The 22473-nt window shown below is 38.1% G+C and overlaps 10 protein-coding genes across 10 annotated transcripts; 4 read left to right on the forward strand and 6 right to left on the reverse strand.

The window, feature by feature from the left end:
* Window positions 1-1573: 1573 nt before the first annotated feature.
* On the reverse strand, window positions 1574-2203 carry AC631_02998 (uncharacterized protein; the record flags this gene model as incomplete). The annotated part of the gene is made up of 1 exon (XM_015611827.1): window positions 1574-2203. The coding sequence occupies one exon, from the start codon at window positions 2201-2203 to the stop codon at window positions 1574-1576; it is 630 nt and encodes a 209-aa protein (XP_015467341.1).
* A 37-nt stretch (window positions 2204-2240) lies between these two features.
* AC631_02999 (DUF3659 domain-containing protein) lies at window positions 2241-3299 on the reverse strand (the record flags this gene model as incomplete). The annotated part of the gene is made up of 1 exon (XM_015611828.1): window positions 2241-3299. One exon carries the CDS (start codon window positions 3297-3299, stop codon window positions 2241-2243), a length of 1059 nt encoding a protein of 352 aa, XP_015467342.1.
* Window positions 3300-6341: 3042 nt separating this feature from the next.
* On the reverse strand, window positions 6342-6875 carry AC631_03000 (uncharacterized protein; the record flags this gene model as incomplete). The annotated part of the gene is made up of 1 exon (XM_015611829.1): window positions 6342-6875. The coding sequence occupies one exon, from the start codon at window positions 6873-6875 to the stop codon at window positions 6342-6344; it is 534 nt and encodes a 177-aa protein (XP_015467343.1).
* Window positions 6876-9196: 2321 nt separating this feature from the next.
* On the forward strand, window positions 9197-10018 carry AC631_03001 (uncharacterized protein; the record flags this gene model as incomplete). The annotated part of the gene is made up of 1 exon (XM_015611830.1): window positions 9197-10018. One exon carries the CDS (start codon window positions 9197-9199, stop codon window positions 10016-10018), a length of 822 nt encoding a protein of 273 aa, XP_015467344.1.
* A 1203-nt stretch (window positions 10019-11221) lies between these two features.
* On the reverse strand, window positions 11222-11988 carry RPS16A (40S ribosomal protein uS9; the record flags this gene model as incomplete). Its single annotated transcript, XM_015611831.1, has 2 exons — window positions 11222-11629; window positions 11968-11988. 2 exons carry the CDS (start codon window positions 11986-11988, stop codon window positions 11222-11224), a joined length of 429 nt encoding a protein of 142 aa, XP_015467345.1.
* Window positions 11989-12495: 507 nt separating this feature from the next.
* RPL13 (60S ribosomal protein eL13) lies at window positions 12496-13104 on the forward strand (the record flags this gene model as incomplete). Its single annotated transcript, XM_015611832.1, has 1 exon — window positions 12496-13104. The coding sequence occupies one exon, from the start codon at window positions 12496-12498 to the stop codon at window positions 13102-13104; it is 609 nt and encodes a 202-aa protein (XP_015467346.1).
* A 504-nt stretch (window positions 13105-13608) lies between these two features.
* RPP1A (ribosomal protein P1) lies at window positions 13609-13929 on the reverse strand (the record flags this gene model as incomplete). Its single annotated transcript, XM_015611833.1, has 1 exon — window positions 13609-13929. One exon carries the CDS (start codon window positions 13927-13929, stop codon window positions 13609-13611), a length of 321 nt encoding a protein of 106 aa, XP_015467347.1.
* Window positions 13930-16632: 2703 nt separating this feature from the next.
* On the forward strand, window positions 16633-17916 carry XOG1 (glucan 1,3-beta-glucosidase; the record flags this gene model as incomplete). The annotated part of the gene is made up of 1 exon (XM_015611834.1): window positions 16633-17916. The coding sequence occupies one exon, from the start codon at window positions 16633-16635 to the stop codon at window positions 17914-17916; it is 1284 nt and encodes a 427-aa protein (XP_015467348.1).
* Window positions 17917-18226: 310 nt separating this feature from the next.
* AC631_03006 (uncharacterized protein) lies at window positions 18227-19570 on the reverse strand (the record flags this gene model as incomplete). Its single annotated transcript, XM_015611835.1, has 1 exon — window positions 18227-19570. One exon carries the CDS (start codon window positions 19568-19570, stop codon window positions 18227-18229), a length of 1344 nt encoding a protein of 447 aa, XP_015467349.1.
* A 918-nt stretch (window positions 19571-20488) lies between these two features.
* AC631_03007 (uncharacterized protein) lies at window positions 20489-22360 on the forward strand (the record flags this gene model as incomplete). Its single annotated transcript, XM_015611836.1, has 1 exon — window positions 20489-22360. One exon carries the CDS (start codon window positions 20489-20491, stop codon window positions 22358-22360), a length of 1872 nt encoding a protein of 623 aa, XP_015467350.1.
* Window positions 22361-22473: the final 113 nt, after the last annotated feature.

The raw sequence follows: 22473 nt of genomic DNA on the forward strand, positions 1-22473 counted from the left end.
CAAGTGTGATCTTACTACGTACCAAATTTCAATCAGCAAATTTGCGTTAAGAACTTCTTTAAAGCTGAAATATGTCAATTAGAGTGGAATTCGTTTGTACTGAGTTATCAGCATTGGCACTTACAATCAAAATTCTACCAACAAATCTTGCAAAAGCAAACCAACCTTTATTTATTTGGAGTTGCAACATCATACGACTCAAAGAGATCGACTTGAAAAGATCTAGTCCTATTCATGATATCACTTGGTATCCTTCTACAAGAGAATTGCCGTAGTATATGGTTACATGCTAGCCGATACAACATTTTTTATGCCAGAGGTAACGCTATCTTCTCATTACCAACTGAGGTAAGGTCTATTATATTGTATTCCTTACATGCCAGTTATGTATTAGTAGACGGTATTGATAACTTGCAAAGTAGTGTTGATGTTTATGACTGTCAAAATAGTTTTCAAAGGTTACTGCTTTCGAAGCTACCAAAACTTTGGTGAGTGAGTCGCCATGTGGGGAGTATATCTTGACGTGCACCACGTAACCAAGACTGAGGCTCGATGATGGATGTAAGCATTGGCATGCTAGTGGTAAATTGTTAATTTAAAGGAATACCACGAATTGTATTTGGTCGCTTGCAAATCCCAAAGCTTGGACAAGCTCATCTAGCTTGAAAGATACACCAGTCGCACATGCATCAACAAAGGAATATTTCGAAAAGAAACAAGCTTATGACTTCAGTGTCAGAGGAGTGGAACATACTGTTCATGCAAGAATAGGGAGAAGAGTGACCAAAAACAACAAGACGAAGAACAACCAGCTGAATCGCCATCAAAAAAAAAGTGATACCTTTGAGAATGTGTCATTGTGGGTGTATGCTCGTGGCAGAAGAAGAGAATCAGATCGTTGTTGAAAGATGTAGAGGCATAGAAACATTGAAAATTAAGCAGATCAATGGTGAAACTTTGGAAAATACCAGATGTCCAAAATTAAAAAAGGAGGACGGCTTAAGAAAGAATTACATCTGTTAGCATGGTCTGATTAGGTCGACTATTTCTACAACAGCTACCAGAGCCAATAATCTCATCGTTTGTTTCTCTTAATGTATACCACACAGTTCCCAAATAGAGTATCGAATAGAAATAATTATTTTTGCACCTGCCTTAGCTTGCTGTACCTCCTATCCTCCATCCACTAGACGGTTCACTCGCATGTTGACAGCTCACTTCCATGCACCATATCAATGCATACACTAATAATTCAGATTTTGTAAAAACCGTCACTATGTGTTATTGACCAAAAATAGACCACAAAAAAAACCAAAAGATATTTTATTCTTTTATTTTTAATCTATTCAAAGCACCAGAATTCTCCAGTTTATGACTTCGGTTACAAAAAAGTTCCCTGTCATTAAAGTATTGTTGCTGCGTGTTGCAGCAACTCGCATAAGCGAGATTATGTACTATACAGAAAATCATCAGCTGTGCTCTTTTTTGATGAGAAGTCTACGAATTTAAATAGAAATAATACTTAATACCAAACAATCTCAATTAAATCAAATACACAAAATACATTAAGTACTCATCCCAAAAGCTTGTCAAGACCAAGTCCACTCAACACAGAATCAAAAATTCTGTTCAAACCAAGTCCGCCGAGCAAACTTCCTACCAACCCTAACACACCGGACAATAACAACCCCACTGCACTAATAATTTGTACCAATGGCTGGTGTAACATATCCAACAACGGGCTCATGTCTTTCTTGGCCTTTGGCATGTTGTCTAATTTGCTTCGAGTATCATCAATAAACGATTGCACGTGATCGCTGAGATACGTCAACCGATCAGCCAAATAATACTCTTCTTTAGTCACCTCACCAGAACCCTTGCCCTTGGCATGTTTCTGGACCTTGCCATCCGGATCCAATGCTCGAATGGCGCCCCAAGTCTCGTTCAAAATATTGGTAGCTTCTTGTAACAATGGCTTGGCATTGTTGATCAACTTTTCTTCGTCCAAATTGTCATTCATTTGGTCACGGTCGGCATTCTCCATGTGCTGCTTGACTTGGTTCAACAACGGCTTGGTCTTGTCTATACAAGTGTCAATAATAGGTGACATCTGCGATGCTTTTTCACGTCTTTCCTCCAATTGTCGCTGTTCTTCTTTTTCTTCCTCAGTTGGCTCATATTCGGGAGGTTCATAATTTTCCATCTTTTCCCGAGCATTCTGGACAATCTCTTCTTGCTCGTCAAGTGCCTGAATAGTATTTACCAAACCTTGTTGCTCTCGACTGGCTGGCTTCCCCAGGGCCATCAACTTGGCTCTTGGCGTCCTTGATAATGCGTTCCTCTGGATCAATTGCCTTAATACCTCCACGAACTTCACCAATAATTCGTTCTGCTCGTGTAGCTACCGAGTTTAGCTCGTCAACTGGTAATTCTTCTTGCTTCACCTTGGATTGGATTATTTCTGTCAATGGTTGGATCTTATCAATGGAGCTTCGAATCAACCCACTCAATCGGTTCATGCTCAGGTTTTGCTCTTCTTGGTTTGGGCCATCTTCATCATCGTCAAGCACATCGACAGTGCCCAATTCCTTACCCTTTTTACTTACAATGGTGTAATCTGGAGTCACCTTTTTGCCAACCAACCGTTCGAACTTTTTGTAAGATCCTTCAACAACTTGGCCTAAGACTTTACCTTCATCGTTAACAACCTTCCCGTCTTCACGAACAGTGCAGCCTTCCAAGGATTCTTTATTTTCAGACTCATCATCAGAGTTGTCTTCCGAGTCATCTTCCGAGTTGTCCTCAGAATCGTCACCAGAATCATCATCAGAATCATCATCAGAATCATCATCAGAATCTTCTTCCTCGTCAACAACAGGATCAATAGAGCCAAGATTCTTGCCCTTTCTTGTCAACTTCCCCGTCTCATCAATGTCAACCTTCTTACCAACAACACTCTTCAACTTACCACTTACTTCATTGAAATTAGCTTTGTCAGTTACCTGACCTTTATCGTTGAGTTTGTGTGCACCTTTCAACTCCTTAAGTTTTGAAGTCACAAGGTCGGAGCCTGGAATAGAAGACACTTTGTCAGTGGCTTCACTGGCCTTGTCTTGTACATTGTTCTTGAGGGAATCGACAGTGCTATTTCTAGTAGCTTGACTTGTTGTGTCAGAGCCTTTCTGTTTGGCAGAGCCTGTAACGTTGGTTTGACTATCACCACTGCCTCCTAGTTGTCCTGCTTTATCAGATATGGTCCCCTTAATGGGGTCTGTAACCTTTGAAATTTTATCTGTCATTATTACTTAGTAGATAATAACAAATTGTTCGCTTAAAATATCGATAATAAGAATAATGGAAAGAGAAAATAGTACAGGCTTTATATATACGAATACAGCATCTGGTAGTTGTTTTTTCTTTACACCGTGTGGAAATCTTCCACCTTCTTTCAAGCAATCAAAAGGTGATTGCCCCGGATTACTTGGGATACTTGTCATCAGGTTCTAATAATTAGCAGGAGAAATAATTCTGGTGTATCTCTCAATTTGACAAAAGGAGATCGCGAGGCACAGAGAGGGGCCCATCTCCAACGGTACGCGTCTCACCATGGCCATAAAGTCAAATATTGACTCATATTCTAACGTGAAACATGATGATAACGACGGATTTCCTTTCTTCTCTTGCTATCATGTATAGTAGGTAAGTTCTTAGAGGAGAAGCCAAAAAGAGGGTGTGAACACTTAATGAAAAGAAAATGTAAATTGCTCTTCTAGACTTTGAACTAAACCAACAAATGCTATATTAAATAAATAAGGCCAGGAGGTCTCTTTTGGCTTACTCTTTTTAGATAGTCATTAAAAATGTCTTCCAAACAACAAACACCAAAGAAACAAATTGGTTCTAAGAACCAAAAGAACAACAAGGGTTCCAAACAACAAAAACAAAAATCTGTGAAGGCAAGGCATCGCAACAAGACGCTGGGCAAAATCCAAAGAAGGGACAACAAAATCAAGAGGATTATGAAGAGTCTGATATTGAGTCCGAAGACTCTTATTCGGACTCTTCGGACTCGGACTCGGACTCAGAGTCCGAAGAAGAGTTAAACACGGAGCCAGAACCAGAACCAACAGCCGAACAAATTCCTAATGAAAAGGGCAACAAAAAGAAACAGAAGAAAGCCTCCGAAAAGGCTCCTGCGAAGTTGGGTCAACAAGAACGTAGAAAGCAACAAGTGGCCAAGATTGATGATATTGCGAAGGAACAATCTCAACAGCAGCAGCAGCCGCAGCCTCAGCCGCAGCAAGAGCAGGAGCCGCAACAACTGAAAAGCAGTGAAGGTGCCTTACGATTGAGACTTGACTTGAACTTGGATGTTGATATAGAACTTCGTGCCAATCAAGGGTGATGTCACCTTGGCTTTGTTGTCATAACAAACGAGACAAGAAAAAGTTCCCTTATTCGTTTTATTTTATTAGTTATATTCCCCAATAATTCACACGCACGATCGACTTTATCATTTAAAAGTATTAGTTTTAGATCCTTAATATAATGTTATACTCATGCACTTAAATTCCTTGAAGAACTTAGAAGAAGAAGCGTCAAGAGAGTCTAGAATCAAATCAAAGCTAAGTTAACTCTTCAACATTTAGTAAACATTGGTACTAGCTTGTGTCAGAGAACTTGTCAAACTTCAACAGAACCACCAAGAATTCTTGAAGGCCAAAATTCAAAACGGTCAAGTCGGCAATGTGTTTCATAATTAACACTATTTTTGAAGGCAGAGCTCAAGTAACAATCAAAGTAAAACCTACGATGCAGTTTGTACCGACTAAGGAGCCCTTGCTGCTCCATTTGGTATAACCATCTGGGTTCAATTCGTAGCTCGCCTCAACTTTATATTTTTTTGCGATATGGATATACATCGAATTATCTCTGATGCTGAATTTAGTTTAGAAGCTGTAAGGTCGCAAATTGCAACAATCGGACCAGAATAGTCTCTTTCGAGACCTCATCTTAAAACAATCTACACGAAATTTCAGGGCCGGGGATGAGAAATTATTTCCGCAGTATACTAAGTCTTCAAACATAAAAGTTCCAGAAGATGCTTCTCTAACATTCAAGGTCAAGGTTTAGTGAAGGTCTTTGTTTGACACACGATCCAAAACTATTGCATGGCCAGGAAGTTAAATAAGCAAAGCATTGATTTACACTTTTCGGACTTATATATTAGATGAAAATCACAAGTTAGTTTAATATCAAGAGGAGCCAAGACGAATACGAACAAAAGTACTTAAACAACGAAATATAATATATAGTATGTGATATGGATGAAGTGAAAGAAGATTTATTGAAGCAGAGATTTCGCTGTGGGGGGAATCACAGACTATAGTATAATGTTAGCACCAAATAAGTTGCGAAAAATCATTGCCATCTGGGTTCGATAACCATTACAAAAAGTGCTCGTTAAAAGCATGGGTAACGTTATTCTGGTACTGAAATTATTTGGGCTACTGTGAGACAACTCCTCGAGATTGATAGCTTAAGAATATACTCATATAACAAAAGACCCAGTTTCACAAACAGCAGGCTAAAATACATACTCCATAGGAATGGCTTTGTTACTCTAGATATGTATATAGTACTCGATGAAGATCAAAGTTAAAATTTCGAGGAAGTTATAAGAGTTGGAAAGTCGTAACGGAAAGTGACTTAGAGGCGAGCATGGAAGATATACTTGAAAACGAGTTCGCCATAAATCAACCTGCCGTGTTTACGCTTGGTAAGCCATTCAAAGTTAAGATATCTTTGATAGTATTCTGTTACAGACATAGAGGAAAGAAAAGAAATATAGAGAAAGCGTCATCTGCTTTATCTAGGCAATGTACAAGTCTTATATCACTATGTGATGCTTCCTGATGAAGAATTAAAAGTGCATAGCATATATTGAATGAACGACAAGAAGTACTGGATAGATAACAATCCCAAAGACTTTAGCTATACCGAGGTTCGCAATATTATAGACTATGAACAGTCTTACAGTGATGGTTTTATAGATGCTAATTCAGTATACTCTTACTATTGCAGAAAAATACATGCAGAATCCACCACAGGTTCATTTGCTATACGAAATGGTACGAAAAATTGTACTCATGGTGTAAGGTTATCTATACCCTAATTGCTTTTAACACCTCCGATGATACTCTATGGTCTACACTACACTCATGTCAAAACGTGATTTAATATATTGGAGATTTTACTTTAAGAAACCATTTTATGGATACATATAGAATAGTTCTATGTAGTTCAATCATTCTAGTCCCAATCAACCGAAATAATTCCTTTCAGATACCCAATGTTGTCAACCTGACTGTTTGACTGTCATTAGAGTCAACGATCTCTGGTACTTCTGTAACATTGTTGCTTCCTATGAAATCCCTAAATTGAGCGAGAGTTTCATTGCGACCCGCCAAGAATTCACTAGTAACATTACCATGTAATTCGCCTACTATACTATCTCTCTTTCCAAAGGCGATTTGTACAATCTTCATACTGTATTGATGACGATTAACGTTGACACATCTATCCTCTCCACCATCAACTGTGATATCAGCCGGATTCGGACAGTTAAGGGCATCATAAAAGTATGCGTACTGTTCACCTCCAACACCGTCATATAATGCTTCCACCTTAACTGAATGTTGAGAACAACTGCTAGTTATGTGTTTACAATCCAAGGTCGTGTTCCCTTCGGCTCTAAATCCGATGTTCCCTGTACAGTCGGAATTACAGTGAAAAGTAAGCCACCACGCATTAACATTTGCGGATAACAAGATACCGATCATCACCATCATAATATGCACCGAAGTTAATATCATCCTTTATAATGGTCAATAATTTCGTCTTGATTTCGTCGACTATATCTCTATCTCCTAAAAATAAGAATTTATCATCTTCGTAATAAACCTTAAGACCTATGTAACTACCTAATTGAGCGTACATATATCTAACCAGTGACCCAGTGTCTCAGTATGCTAATACTATGACCGAATGGACCTCTTTATATAGTAAGAATAATCAGATTACATAACCAATAAGCAATTATTAAGTTCAAAACTATTTTAAGACATGCATGATTTTTTATTTTTTTAGATGACATGACACATGTAAACTTAAAATTTTCTACTCCCCTTTCGATAATAACTATTATTATTGTTCTTCTTTTTAATTACAATCGACTATGATTTATTACTGGAGTCTAGCAATTGACTGCCTTATATAGTAAAACACATTAGTTTGAATAGTAGTTATTTAAAACAATCTGTGCATTCTGATAGTTTTATAGTTACAGATTTCAACATGCATGGTAAGTACAGTTGATGGGTTAGACATTCGATCTATATATTTGATGAAAATCACATGGCTTCATAAGACGAAGATACAAAAAGAAAAGTTTATGCATGGAGAAGGAGAATTATAAATAGTAGATGAGGCGACAAAGGATTTGTAAAATGAAAGATCTGGTTCGGAGAATATTGTAATATGGAATAATATTGGAGAAAATAAGTGCAAATAAATTTAGCATGTGCTAAGAACGTAGCAATATTGGAGTATAGACAGAGGAGGAAAATCCTGGTATATCTCAGCATATGGGAAGAATATATACGATGATGAATTAAGGACTACCGCAGAAGTCTTTCACCAACACCGTAGAGAATGCTATTCTCGTACTACATTTGTTCTGTCTACAATAAACTCCACGAGATCGATAAGCTAGAATACGCCCACAATAGAAGACTCAGTTCACATATACTCCATAGACGGCTAACAATAAAATTTACCTATCCTGAATTTCGTAGTTCAATACAATAAATTATTGTCTGGTTGATGCATGGGCCATTCCTTTATGAATAGCTATGTGATAGACTTATAGAGTGGCTTGCGATATGTAGGCTATATTTAGAATGTAGCTTTTCGGGAGGTATACTTCTAGTCTTTACAGTGCACAATTTCTTATGCTTTTTATTGTGATAGAGTAAGGCTACGTTTCGCCCAGTAAACATTTCGTGTTCTTCACAAGATTCTTCCACAGTCTGGACTACAACTTCTTCGTCATTTTTGATCATGTTTCACCTTCACGAACAGTGCAACCGTCTAAAAGTTTTTCTTTGATTAACTTGTTAAACAGATGTTGAATATAACTTAATTGACGGGACGCCGGTACCTCTAAAGCAACTTAATAAAGGGACCACCAATACTTATTCTTCAAGCATTGGTGGATGTTGTAGCTCAGAATGAAAAAGTCGGTTTTCTACGTAATATCGCATGGTCTCTTTCTGCAGGTGAGCTTGCGGTTGCATGATTATATTTTTGATGCCAAAGATATGTCTTAGTGTTCATTACACTGAAGAAACCATTGTATATCCACATTCCTTGAAAGTCCAAAATTGGAAACGCAGTTTCGCAAAGGACTCGGAAGATATACCACTGGTATGATCCAACGGCACCAATTCCAGAACCAAAGTGGATTGAGAGGCTCTTCTGATAGTTAATTCACTCATAAGAAGCAAAAATGTTATCAGTAATACGAAGAAAACCGCCTAATCCCCACTAGGACTAATGTGTTCAAGGTCAATAGACCCTCATCAAGTGATATCTTCGGTGGTGCAAGCTTGCATTGAGAAAAGTCTGTATTCGCAACTTGAGAGGCATAGAAACATTCAAGTGAAGCATTAACAATTTGTCATCTAGATATCCGGACTTGAAAAGGACGTTATCTATTTGTGAGCTTACTTATACTCATATCGGTATAAACTTTTTTATGCCACTAACCACTTATCACTTAGCTTTGGGTATGCGCGAAGTCGGCGTTAACTTCATTTTTCCTCTGCTCTATTTTGTAGCTACAGGTGATATTACTAATTTAAAACTATTATAGAGAAAACCCAACAGCAATAAACGAAAGGTACATTAAATACTCAATGTTTTTACAGAGCAACAATTCATAAACAGCTTTATTTCAGGAAAGTTTTCATAGTAAAATACCGTTGATGAAAATAATAAGCCTACATTCCCACCAATGTTTCCACTTTTCTACAAAGAATATGTGCGCCTACCGTAACAAAAGCCAAATCTACAAGTGCAAGATATGAACCCAGGGTCAATCCACTATATATATGGAAGATGCGGAAAGCTTCTCATGGAATCAATTTGCCTCCCAAACACAAAGATTATATGGTATGTCCTACCAAAATACGAATCAGTGTTCGTCAGTGGCGGAACTGGCTTCATTGCCCAACATCTCATCAAATTACTTCTTTCTAAGGGATGCAAAGTTGTCGCTTCAGTTAGATCAAAAGAAAAAGGTGAAAAACTAGCCAATAATTTTGGATCGAACAAATTTTCTTTCGAGATTGTAGATGCAATTGAGAAAGAGGGATCCTTTGATGAGGCATTAAAAAAGCATCCAGAAGTAACTGCTTTCTTCCATACTGCTTCACCGGTAATTTTCGCAACCGATGATGTCTTGAATGATTTGATGTTACCTGCTGTAGATGGCACTAAATATCCCCTTATTTCCTTAAAGAAATATGCGTATCAGGTTAGAAAGTTAATTGTTACCTCTTTGCGTGCTGCAATTGCGAGCCATGAACAATATTCCAATCCCAACTATATCATCGATGAGAAATTCTACAACAATATTTCATGGGATGATTCATTAGTCAACGGGTTAAATGGCTACTATGGTTCTAAAACTTACGCAGAAAGGGCAGTCTGGGATTTTAAAAGAAACGAATACCCGAATTTCCTGGTTACTATGGTTATGCCAACTTTCACTATTGGTACCCGAGCATTTGATTCAGAAGTTTCACCTACCTTAAACGTTACTGCTGAATATATTTACCAATTATTGAGTTTGAAACCAACAGATAAAATTCCTGATAGTAACGACAGTATGATCGATGTGAGAGACATTGCAAAGGCGCACATGGCTGCATTGGAAATTGAAGGCCGAGGGTGAAAGACTTCTTGTTGCCAACCAAAGGTTTTCTTAATCGATTGTGGATGTCTTGCGGAAGAATTTTTCTTATCTTAAAAACTTACCTATGTGTAAACCAGTAGAAAACTTTGAAGAAGAAATCGTGAATAAAGCTGCGAAGGTAAATGATAAAAGAACCAGAGAAATCCTTAATTTTGATTACATTTCGTTAGAACAAAGTTTGATTGATCAGGTCAATCAGATTCTAAGAGTTAGAAAGGATAATGTATAAGACGATAGAGTCATGGATGATATTGTATAGGTTTTTGATAATCACATTTCTATCGAAATCCTCGTTTTATTTTTGAGTATATAGAACCGACTAGAGTTTTTCCGGTATTGTGGTGTGTAATTAAAGTTGTATTTCATGCTTGATAATAAATTAAGAATTTCTTTATCGTTTGTAGCTAAAGTTGTTACATTGCATGCTGCAAGATCTACATTACAGAAAGAAAGAGGTAATTATTTAAAAGGAAATTTTTCTCTACTTCCTGGACGATTCATTTGCCCCTTGATTAGCCCTGTTACATGCATGGCTCTAAATAATTGTAAATTGATTCTAGATATAGCAATAGTGAATAAATAAACTAAATACAATTTCTTCATTGTGTCATTTCTATTGTAAGAATTAACGAGTATGTATATGCCTTCCCGTTTGGGTTTTTGACCTTCCATTTTCTTCGTGTTGTCCAGTCATATCTCTAGTAGCTGGTGTCTGGCACAACATTGAAGTGAAATTACCTCACCTTTACCCAACCATGCTCAAACTTTACACAATTTTAGTTGCACCGAGAACCAGGTTGCAGTATCAGACACAATGTTAATCCGTACTCTTGACATAGCTAAGCAAAACTTGAAATTGGCTACTGAGGTCGCATCCAGTATATTCGCAGATGAAGAATTTTACGAAGTCCCTAGACAAAGGCATCGATAAAGCTTATGTTAGACGCAAGATCCAACGACAGGAACCCATTAAGCCCTTTCAATAACTCTATACCTCCAGATGGTGTAAAGCGTCAACGCAGCTTCTTGTGGTTACTCTTACCGTACTATCTACACTACACACATGTCAAAACGTGATTTATTTATACATTAGATAAAAGGGGATGAAAAAACTAATCCAACCAAAAACTTAAAACTAAAAAGAAACACCAAATAATATGAATATATGATTGATATGGCTTCTTAACGGTAAGATTTTTGGAATCTTGCTCTGGCACCACGACCACCGAATTTCTTTGGTTCCATTCTTCTGGAGTCAGCAACTAACAAGGTCTTGTCGTAAGAAGCAAAGACCTTCTTTAATTCGTTCTTAGAGGCTTCATCGACGAATTTTTGGTGGTAGGCGACTAAACCCTTAGCGATGGCTTGTCTGATGGCGTAGACTTGAGAGACGTGACCACCACCGGAGACCTTAACTCTGATATCGATGTTTTGGAATTTGTCTAAACCAACTAAGGTTAATGGTTCGTAGACCTTGAAACGTAAGATTTCTGGTTGCACCAAGGTGATTGGGGCACCGTTGACCTTGATTAAACCCTTACCGGCTTTGACGTGGGCGACAGCAGTAGCAGTCTTCTTTTTACCAAAAGTCTAAAATGTTAGTATATCATCGCGCAAATGGGACGTAATTAACGGAAATACGTGGCTTGAAGGTTCGATCTCATGTGTGGCATTTCTTCTTTAATAGTGACCAAATCAACCTCTTCATTCTCTTCACTCATACCACTCGTTTATACTATCTCTATTATCTCTCATATCTCATTTCTACTCTCTCATTTCTATCGTTTACTCATTTTCTTCCTCTATTCTATTCTTCACATTAATATTTCATTTCACCATTCTTTCTCGGTCACTTCTTGACTTCCCCTTTCATTCTCATTATCTAGTATCCCCTTCAATACGCTTCCCGTTCCTCAACTCATACATACTTGGACAGATGGAGTGGACATATTTACTTGTTTAGCTATTGCTTTCCTCTGAAAAAAAAATTTCACTTTTACTTAAACCTGTATCGCACCGAATAGACTGAAAAAATTGGCCCTCCCGAGCTCAATTACACAAACCCACCAGGTCGTTGCCAACGAATCGCACTGCTCGCCAGTGGATCTATTGTTGCAACGAGGGCTCCTGGAACCCTGATTCGCAGTTTAGGGACGTGTTCTCATATATACAGTGACAGTCCCATTAATACTGAGAATCAGTCACCTGAAATCATGTGGTTTGTGACTGCTACTGCGCGACCACCCGCTAAACGACATCGGTGCACTGAGGTCGCGGCACCCGACAATTTGGCAGAATCTCATCAGTTAGCGAGCACCTTCGCATCGTTCAGTGGGCGTGAGTGTGACCACCAGTTGGTGGATTGCACGAGCATTAGTGGAAAAAAGAATTGAAAAATTTTTATGATAATTAAGTCCTACTTTTTAATAATATCATTAGTATAGGTTTAAGTAACAATGGCTATCTCTAAGAACTTACCATTATTAAAGAATCACTTCAGAAAGCACTGGCAGGAACGTGTCAAGGTCCACTTAGACCAAGCTGGTAAGAAGGCTTCTAGAAGAGACAGCAGATTGGCCAAGGCAGCCAAGATTGCCCCAAGACCAATTGATACCTTGAGACCAGTTGTCAGATGTCCAACTATCAAGTACAACAGAAAGGTCAGAGCCGGTAGAGGATTCACCTTAGCCGAATTAAAGGCTGCTGGATTAAGTGCTAAGTACGCTAGAACTATTGGTATCTCTGTTGACCACAGAAGACAAAACAGAAGCGAAGAAACCTTCGAAGCTAATGTTGCCAGATTACAAGAATACAAGTCCAAGTTAGTTGTTTTCGACAAGAACACCAAGGCTGCCGAAGCTGCCACCCACAAGCAAGCCGATGTTAGTGCTGTTTTCCCAGTTGTCCAACCAGCCATTGAATCTACTCCAAGAGCCGTTGAACAACCAGAACAAAGTGCTTTCAGAACCTTGAGATTGGCCAAGTCCGACAAGAAATACAAGGGTATTAGAGAAAAGCGTGCCAGAGAAAAGGCCGAAGCCGAAGCTGACAAGAAGAAGAAATAAGGAGCTGAGGAACGCTGAGTATATATTGTGTTTATTAGCATTACGTACGGTTATATCCTGTAAATTGTTCATTTGATTTAATACAAACGTGGTTTAGTACGAGATGTGTAGAGAGATGAGATCGAGTTTGGCCATTTGGGTACTTTTAGTTTGTATAGTTTACATGTCATCGAGCAGTATATATTACAGGCAACTCTAATTTTATCTTATATGGCTCGTCGGATACGATGATTATATTTCTGGCCTCAATTTTAGTCTGAACATCTCTACGTTTTCAGAAGGGTTAACGGGATCTAGACATAGGCATCTATAGATCTGGAGTAACGATTACGACAGAGAAAACAGAGCACATTTTAGTAAACGCCCTATACATGCTCACATTTCCTAGTCCCATCTACTGTACTCTTCTTCTGGTGGTCTCACCTCCTCTTTCTACATTCACTCAACACGCAATTATTTATTCAATTAAAAACCTATAAACCCCGACGGACGTCGCGTAGTCATCTAATCAAACAAACCCATACCCATGTCATCGTCGGATTCTTCCTTTTCTTCTTCCTTGGCTTCTTCTTCAGCAGCAGCTTCACCAGAGGCAGCAGCAGCACCTGGAGCAGCAGCAGCACCACCGGCTGGAGCAGCTTGGATGTTGAAGAATAAGTCCTTCAAGTCCTTACCTTCTAAAGCCTTGGCGTAGATGTCGGTCCAGATGGATTCAACTTCAACGTTGGCCTTAGCGGTCAATTGACCTAACTTTTCAGCCGAGATTTCGATATCAGAATCGGCTAAGATTAAAGCAGCGTATGATAATGCGGTTTCAACAGACATTGTTAACTAGAGATAATCACTTTAAGCTTTTACTAAAAATTGCAGACTATTCTTAGTTTGAATAAAGACCTAATCGTATACTACTATTCGAGTGAAAAATTTGTCTAATGGGACATTATCATCAAATTGGTAAATGGTACACGACCCACTCGCGGGGGAGATTTTGTGTCACTTTAATCATTAGAGGGCCTCAGCCCTGGTATGATGTCGTATAGACGTACCCATGTATTATTGATAAATAGTAGTGATCTGTGTAAATGACATGCTATAAGACTGTTAGAGTGAATGTGTGTGGTTTAGAGTAAAGTAGGGTCTTGCTTGCGTTTTTTTCAGTACTACGATGTGTTGGACAGCGACTCACATATTTGGTCGATCTTATGACTTCTACGGACATAGCATGTTATCATCTACATCTTCTATTCATTATGATAAGCTAATAGCAGCCATTCGAAATTACTGGTTGTAATATGAGGATTGTCATAAGGCTGTCTAGAATCATGATTGACATATGCTAGGATCTTTAATCATTCAAATTCAACGGATACTGTGTCTGTCGAAAGTACATCTCGATATTTTTCTGATATTTTTCTAATACTCCAGAGCTTGAAGGAGAACTAGAAAGGTAGCGGAAAGACGCTGTGACCGGCAATGGCAATAGAAAGCTTGTTAACCAGAGATGATATAATGGTTGCGAATTATAAAATTATCAATCCTCTATTGCAACAGATAATTGACTGAGCTACTACGGGCAATTCTCATTAGCATTACATGTGGAGCATTAGCCGGTTGGATGTACGTAGACAAATGTAGGTCATTGAAATAAAGCTTGAATGATGACATCATAGGTCATATTGTAAGTTGTTATAGATGTCTACTAAATGACACACCTCTATAATCATCACATCTCTGTACTCCTCTCGGTCATTAAAACAGTAATAGATCACAAGAAGACTACCGTAAGTATTCATGTTAATGGTTATTCATGCTACATGCACTGTTCTATTTTCACTGCGAATTGCAAAAAATGTATATTTCTGCTCAATAATGCACCTTCAAGTAAAAGTCTAATGCAACAATCAATTGGGTCATCAGATTACCAGCATTTATCTCCATTGGATTGTCTGGCATCGTGTATTAGGTTCAATTCAATTATGACCATTTAGGTATGACTACAACTTGGAAGGGGTCCATTTGGCCCAAACCGGAGATATTGCACCTATTGTCTACTGTTGTCCGCTCTACATTCCCCCACATTAAAGCCTATCCTTTCACGGTCCTGCTACATCACAAGAGCCCTATGAAACTCGCAGTAAAGTACTTTCAAACTAGTCCATTTATCATCTCTATAGACTGTATCTGACCGTACTTATGGAATCATGAACTCATTCTCAGTCAGTTGGCTACCGCGAATACCTCTTGTCCAATTCTACCCATTTAGTACACTTGTTTTCACTCGGCACAAAACCCTATAGTAGATGTCACAACGACAGAAATTAATGCCCGTACACTCTGTAACACCCAACCGTGTAGAGTTTCACCAATTGTTTCATAATATGTCCGCACCAGTTTGTATGACCAGACCAAGCGACATGCCGTTTCACCTACCATTCGGTTGCATGTTACATGCAGTCGAGACGTCTTTTACGGGCCTCCTGTCCACGCAATCTGATCATTAGCGGAGGATATTTTTGATGCGTGAGATACCCCTTCGTTGCCCCAAACCCCCCTTTGCGATGGGCTCTCGTTATTTGACTATTATCTGGTCTTTGATCTATCCAAACCTGATTCTTTCTCTTTGTTCTTGGTATAACTTGTTCGCTTGGCCTGACCAATTCTTGATCTACTTACCCCAGAATATAGAAGCTTGGCCGTAACACATTAATCTCTACTTGCTCTTTGCGCGTTCTTGGCTATGTCTGTGAATCTCACTATCTATGAACAATAGTGGCTGCAGTATCACAAACCCCAATTGGAGGCTTTTTGGTGTCATTTGGTTCCATTTGACTTCCTCTCCGTAACTGTCACGCCGCGTGCATTTCTTTCCGGTCGTCTACAGGTTAGTTTATCTGGCACTAGTTTATCCGTGGTCTAATTGAATAATCGTGTCCAATATCTTACCATCTCCCATCCACGCTCCCTCCATTCTACTGCTTAGTCTACGTTTCTCTCTACATTCCTCTCAACTTACGCGTTGATGGTTTGGCTGGCTCTCTCATAACCTCTAATTATATAATCGACTACAATAGCTATCCCTTGAGAAAAGGGATAAAACGCATTTTTTTTCTGAAGGGATAACAATGTTCGAGCATTGAATGGCTACAAACACTTCCCCGAATAGTAATAGGAATAACTATTTAGTACGCCTTTCCTGATTAATTACCCCTGTGTAATAGCCGGTTGCATAATTGATCGTAATGATTCCCCCTCTGAATTTTGTCTATTATGGGCCATTTCAAAGTTCTATTATCTGGGAAACCGGTTTAGTGACCTGGTGAAACTAGCAATTCACCGAATTGCCAAATGCGTTGTTTGTGGGTTTATTAATAACTGCATCTTGAAAGTTTATTTATACTGTGGATCATATATATCGAACCCAATTCCAAAAGTATCTAGAATTTTAAAATAAGTCGGTAATTTTGTTTCTTCTTTTTGATAATTTGAACTTTATTATTATAATTTATTCACTTGATATAATTAATAATAATGGTTATTGCTAGCAGTGTCGCAGGACATTTGATGGCAGTTCTCGCTATCATAGGTATTTGTGTTGCAGCTCCGTACACTCCTAAAAACATTAAATTGGTCAAGAAGGATTCTGGGTTCGACTACCAGAACGATAAGATCCGTGGGGTTAATCTTGGGGGATGGTTCGTATTGGAAGCTTACATGACTCCATCGTTATTCGAACAAAATGCTGATGACGGCAACGTGCCAGTCGATGAATATCACTACTGCCAAAAGTTGGGCAAGGAAGTATGTAAGCAACGATTAGAGACCCACTGGGAGAACTGGATAACAGAAGACGATATTTCTAGTATTAGCAAGCTTGGGTTAAACATGGTGAGAATCCCAATCGGGTACTGGGCGTTCCAGACCTTAGATTCAGATCCATACGTTCAAGGCCAAGATAAATACTTGGAAAAAGCATTAAAATGGTGCAGAAAACATGGTTTAAAGGCTTGGATTGATTTACACGGTGCACCTGGGTCACAGAATGGTTTCGATAATTCTGGGTTACGTGATGAATACGGGTTCCAATCGGGTGATAACACTCAAGTCACTCTTAATGTGTTGGCACAGATCCTGGAAAAATACGGTGGTTCTGATTATGAAGATGTAGTAATTGGTATTGAGTTATTGAACGAACCATTGGGCACAGTTTTGGACATGGACAAGTTAAAAACTTTCTACTATGGTGGATACAAAACTGTCAGAAATTCCGGAGTTCAAACAGTTGTCATTCACGATGCCTTTCAATCTATGGGATACTGGAACAATGATTTTAACCCTCCAAGCAAATATTGGGATGTCGTCGTAGACCATCACCACTACCAAGTATTTTCACAGGGAGAGTTAGAAAGATCCATCGATGAACATATAGACACAGCTTGTGAATGGGGTAAAGCAGCTACTCAGGAATCACATTGGAATGTGGTCGGTGAATGGTCTGCTGCTTTGACCGACTGTGCTACTTGGTTAAATGGTGTTGGAAGAGGTGCCAGATACTCTGGTGACTACGACAACTGCCCATACATTGATTCCTGTGGAAAATATCTCGACTACGGTTCTTGGCCAAGTGACTACAGAACTAACGTTCGTAAATACATTGAAGCCCAATTAGATGCATATGAACAAGGTGCTGGATGGATTTTCTGGTCCTGGAAGACAGAAAATGCCATTGAATGGGACTTTTCTAGATTAACCGAAGCAGGCATCTTCCCATCACCAGTTACTGACAGAACATACGAAAACCAATGTGGTTTTTAAGAATTTTATTGCTTCTTCATTCGTCCTAATTTTAGATTTATAGTTCATTACATAATACTATTCAATTTTAATTTTAATTTCAATTGTATTAAACCATATTTAGTAACTATTTTAAGGATGCAAAATTAGCATCATGAGCAGGTTGCGAGTGCACATCAAAATTCCACTTTTGGCATAACACAAACACTCGGATTTATAAATTAGATGCATTGCATAACATTACACGCCCCACACAGTGTAGCACAAGCATCATCCATTAAATGTTAACAAGAAGTTCTTAGTATAGATCCATTGTAGATATATTACATGTTTACTCTTTGCCACTTCCATTTTGCTCATTATACCATTTAGTAAACATATCGCTATTAAAAAGACTCTTAAGAACTTTGAGTACTACATCACTAGCGTAGTCATAATCATCTAACTCATTGTATATCTGACAAGAAAACCTGGCATATAACTTCCCATGATGGTAAAACATCGGAATGAAAGTGTGATATTTGTTGATCATTTCTTGTTCTATGAACGTTCTAGAAAACCGCAAAAACTTCACTTGCTGCTCAGTACTGCTATTGTCCATTACAATATTTTCTCTCTTAGCAATATTATCTATTGGTACTTCTATGTTGATCATAGTGGTTACCGTATCAAATCCATCATTCAAAATACTCATGCCATGCCATTTATCTTTGGTGATGAGGAGTCCTACCTTATGGCATAGGTCATTGCAGTATTCATAGATAGTAGATTCACCAACACATGCATTTCTTCTGAAGTTGATAGCCGCTTCAATGCATGATACTTGGGCAAATGTCTTCGTGGCTACAAACTTGAATTTCTCGATTAACTCCATCTCTGGTGGATATGATAACGAATCTTCGCTATCAACAAATACATGTCCAATCGGCATAGTTTCAATGGATGAGAAATGCTTAGAACCAACATATAAAATGGCACATCCTCTGGGAACAAATAACCATTTATGCAAGTTCGAAGTGTAAAAGTCAGGTTTGAGCACCCCTAAATCCATTGGTAATATTCCTACAGAATGAGCACCATCGATTAAGGACAAAACTTTATATTTTTGACAAAGCTTCGTGAGCCTTTCAAAAGGGAATCTAATGCCTGGGTTTGAGATGATCACATCAAAAAGACATAACTTAATCGACGAACCTTGGAACACTTTCTCAAACTTATTGACAATATCATCATCACTTAATGGATATTCAAGTTCTACATATACAGGCACAATACCAATATTCTTCTGTAAAAACTTGACGGTGTTCCCACAACTTTCGTATACCGTACTTGGCATCACAATCTTATCTCCTTTCTCAAATGGATACAGTCTCAATATAGTATTAACTGCACTGGTGGCGTTGTCCACTATGGCCAAGTTGTGATAGTCACATTTGAGTACTTCTTCTGCAATTATTTTGATAGAATGAATGTATTCTGCCTGCTGTCTTACTTTCACAAATTTGTCTGGAAATTTATTCTCATCCCTAATACATTCGATGAACTTATTAAGAACCGGTGTTGGGGTTAGACCATACGACCCATGGTTAACTGGAGTAACTTCATGGTCTAATAACGTAAAGAATTCTTCTCTAAACTGTTTTCCGAAGGGTATAACCGGCTGATAAGGACTCATTGTAGCATACCATTAATATCTGGGGTTTTTAATTATGTCCCGATAGATGATAAGATAGTATGGGGTTAAGCGTGCATTTACCAACAATTCCCAAATGGCTGCAACACCAAGAGGATTTGGCTAGCAATGGACAGAAAGTATACTTTGGAAAGAACATCAAACACAAATAGAGATTATCCCTGAAAGGAATAAGCCAATGCTGGATAATACTGATCTTTTTTCTTTTTTTCAAAAAAACTTGAAAAGCAACGCAATTATTATTTAGCGTAATGACGAATAGAAGAATATAGAGATTTAAAGCCACTTGTGGTAAATCATGTAGATGATTATTGTTTACCATCATTGGGAAAGGCTGTGTTTCTCCAGATGATTGGGTATGAATGTGTATTACAAGATATTACAAGAAAAATCTCACTTACTATTTCGAGACTTATTACACAATTGTATGATCCAAGGTATCTTCAAACGTAACTTAAAGCAAAGAACAATGTATATTCAGTTTGTCGATGTTGGGTATGATAAAATGCAGAGTAAATGGCTTCAATCAGATACAAGCCTATGTGTTCGGGATAGATCTGGGATTGTATTATGACGTATTAGTTGTTTTGTTACAATCCATATTAGACAGAAAGCAACAACGCATTTTTCTATTTTCAACCCATGCCTCTCTTGCTCTTGAGAATTGGTCAAGATTCCAATATCTGATCCATATAATCATCCATATACTCAGGCTTGAATATAGTAGAGTATATCTCCGGGAATTCGATGAGCATTATATACAGTACATATAGCATCTTTAAATTTAATTTCCATTTAGTACCCTTATAAACTACTTTGAATTGACAACTATATCAAACGAAAAGTTCGAAGTATAAGCTAATAAGGTAGATTGATACAATATACCTTTAATTGCTAATGATGATATACCTTAGGGTAATTAGACCGTTGCAATATAGTCTATTAAGAAGCAATAGGGGATTATATACGCAGAGTGTGTTTAATGCTCCATATCCAAGTTGTACTATAAAATTAGCATATAAGAACTTAATTTTGCCTCAGATACGGCATTACAGTAAACCAAATCATAAAAATAACGAAAAGAACGTATCAGATGAATATAAAGAGCACATTGAAAGTAGTAAAACAAAAAGAAATGGATTTCCGAGTGAATCAAAGCCAGCTCCAGCAAAGACTGACCTACAACAAAAGTTCAATAAAGATAAAACTACGCATCAACTGGTACCAGTTACTAGAGAACAATTGTTATCTAAGGCGAACAATTTTTTTTCAAGAATGAAGATACGTCTAAAATGGATACTAAAAAAATCGAATAGGCCGTTTAACACTGATGACTATTCTGCAGTTTTTTCATGGTTGGTTATGGGGAATGTGTTATTATTCTTTTTGGCTACAACTACATTTTTTTCGTTAGTTATATTCACTTTCAACACGGTATTTGCTCAGGAATTTGTGGCCCGGAAGATGGGTGAGTTTATTACGAAGAATTCCAACTTAACTGTTACATTCGAAAGTGCAGTCGTTCCTGGATGGTCTGATGGTAGAATTAGTTTCAGGAAATGTTTCGTGAGTAGAAGACCTAAATTGTCGACCAAGTTCACGAAAGGTTCACAGGCCGAAGCTTATGCTGCAAGTGTCCAAGGTTCGAACGACACAACTGAAAACGAAGTATATGACGACGGTAACTATACCCAATTCGACTTAACAATAGAAGAAGTAAATCTATCGTTGTCATTCAATAAATGGGTCAATGGTACCGGAATGGTTGAAAACTTAGAAATAAAAGGATTAAGAGGAGTTGTTGATCGTGGACACGTTCATTGGGATCCAGACGATGACGCTACCAACTACAAAAACGTCTATCAACCGGGTGATTTCGAAATAAATGACTTTAAGATGGAAGACGTGCTTTTCAAGTTAATACAACCTAGCGATTTTAGGCACTTTGACGTCGCAATATATAATTGCGAGTTATCTAAGTTGAGAAAGCATTGGCTTTTCTATGATTTTTTGAATGCTAATATTATGAGTGGATCTTATGATAATGCATTATTTACGGTGCATAAAAAGCAGAGATTGGACGACTTTAATAGAGATTACTCTATGGGGGAGATGTCAGACACCTGGAAGCGTATTACAAGGCTCAGGGTGGATTCTTTGGAAATTGATCATTTAAATACTGGATTGGAAGGTCCGTTTGGTTGGATTACCAGTGGAAAAGTTGATATGATTGGTGATGTTATGGTTCCTCAAGAGAATAAAGACTTGAATATGAGCGAATTAGTAACCATTATTGCAGAGTCAATAAAGAAAGAGGCAAACAGATATCGTAATCCAGAAGTTCCTATGAAGAGTCTGCACCCAGATCATCATATGAGATTGGCCAGTAGCGATTACAATGATATCCTGAAATACTTCGTATTGGATTTGACAATCAGATTGAATAATGTCAGAGCAACGGTACCTTTTCAAACCCCCGAGTTGTCTTACATAAATTACGCCTTGATTAGACCTATTGTTGCGTATATAAACTCCAAAAATACGTTCATTGAAGTCAAGAGTAGAATTGTGAAAAATATTGCCGACTTCAGTGGGTCTTGGACCGTCTACGATTCACTATTAATGGATGATATTTCAGAAGAAGTCTACGATAGCTTTGTTGATTATGTTGCAGACGAAGAAGCAAGAGTGGCCAGAATGAAGAAGGTTGGTTTTTGGTCTATTCAATTGCTTTTTCAAGTTATAGTGTTTGGCTTGGGTGCTCTTACCTGAACCTGCTACAGTTATTTAATATTTTCATGTATATATTATCCTTTACCTAAACATATGAATTAAAACCTTTATATTTATCACAACCGTATAACCAACACCAACAATGCAATGTA

Source organism: Debaryomyces fabryi, assembly GCF_001447935.2.
Source record: "Debaryomyces fabryi strain CBS 789 chromosome Unknown contig00059, whole genome shotgun sequence".
In the NCBI taxonomy this organism is placed as follows: Eukaryota; Fungi; Ascomycota; class Pichiomycetes; order Serinales; family Debaryomycetaceae; genus Debaryomyces; species Debaryomyces fabryi.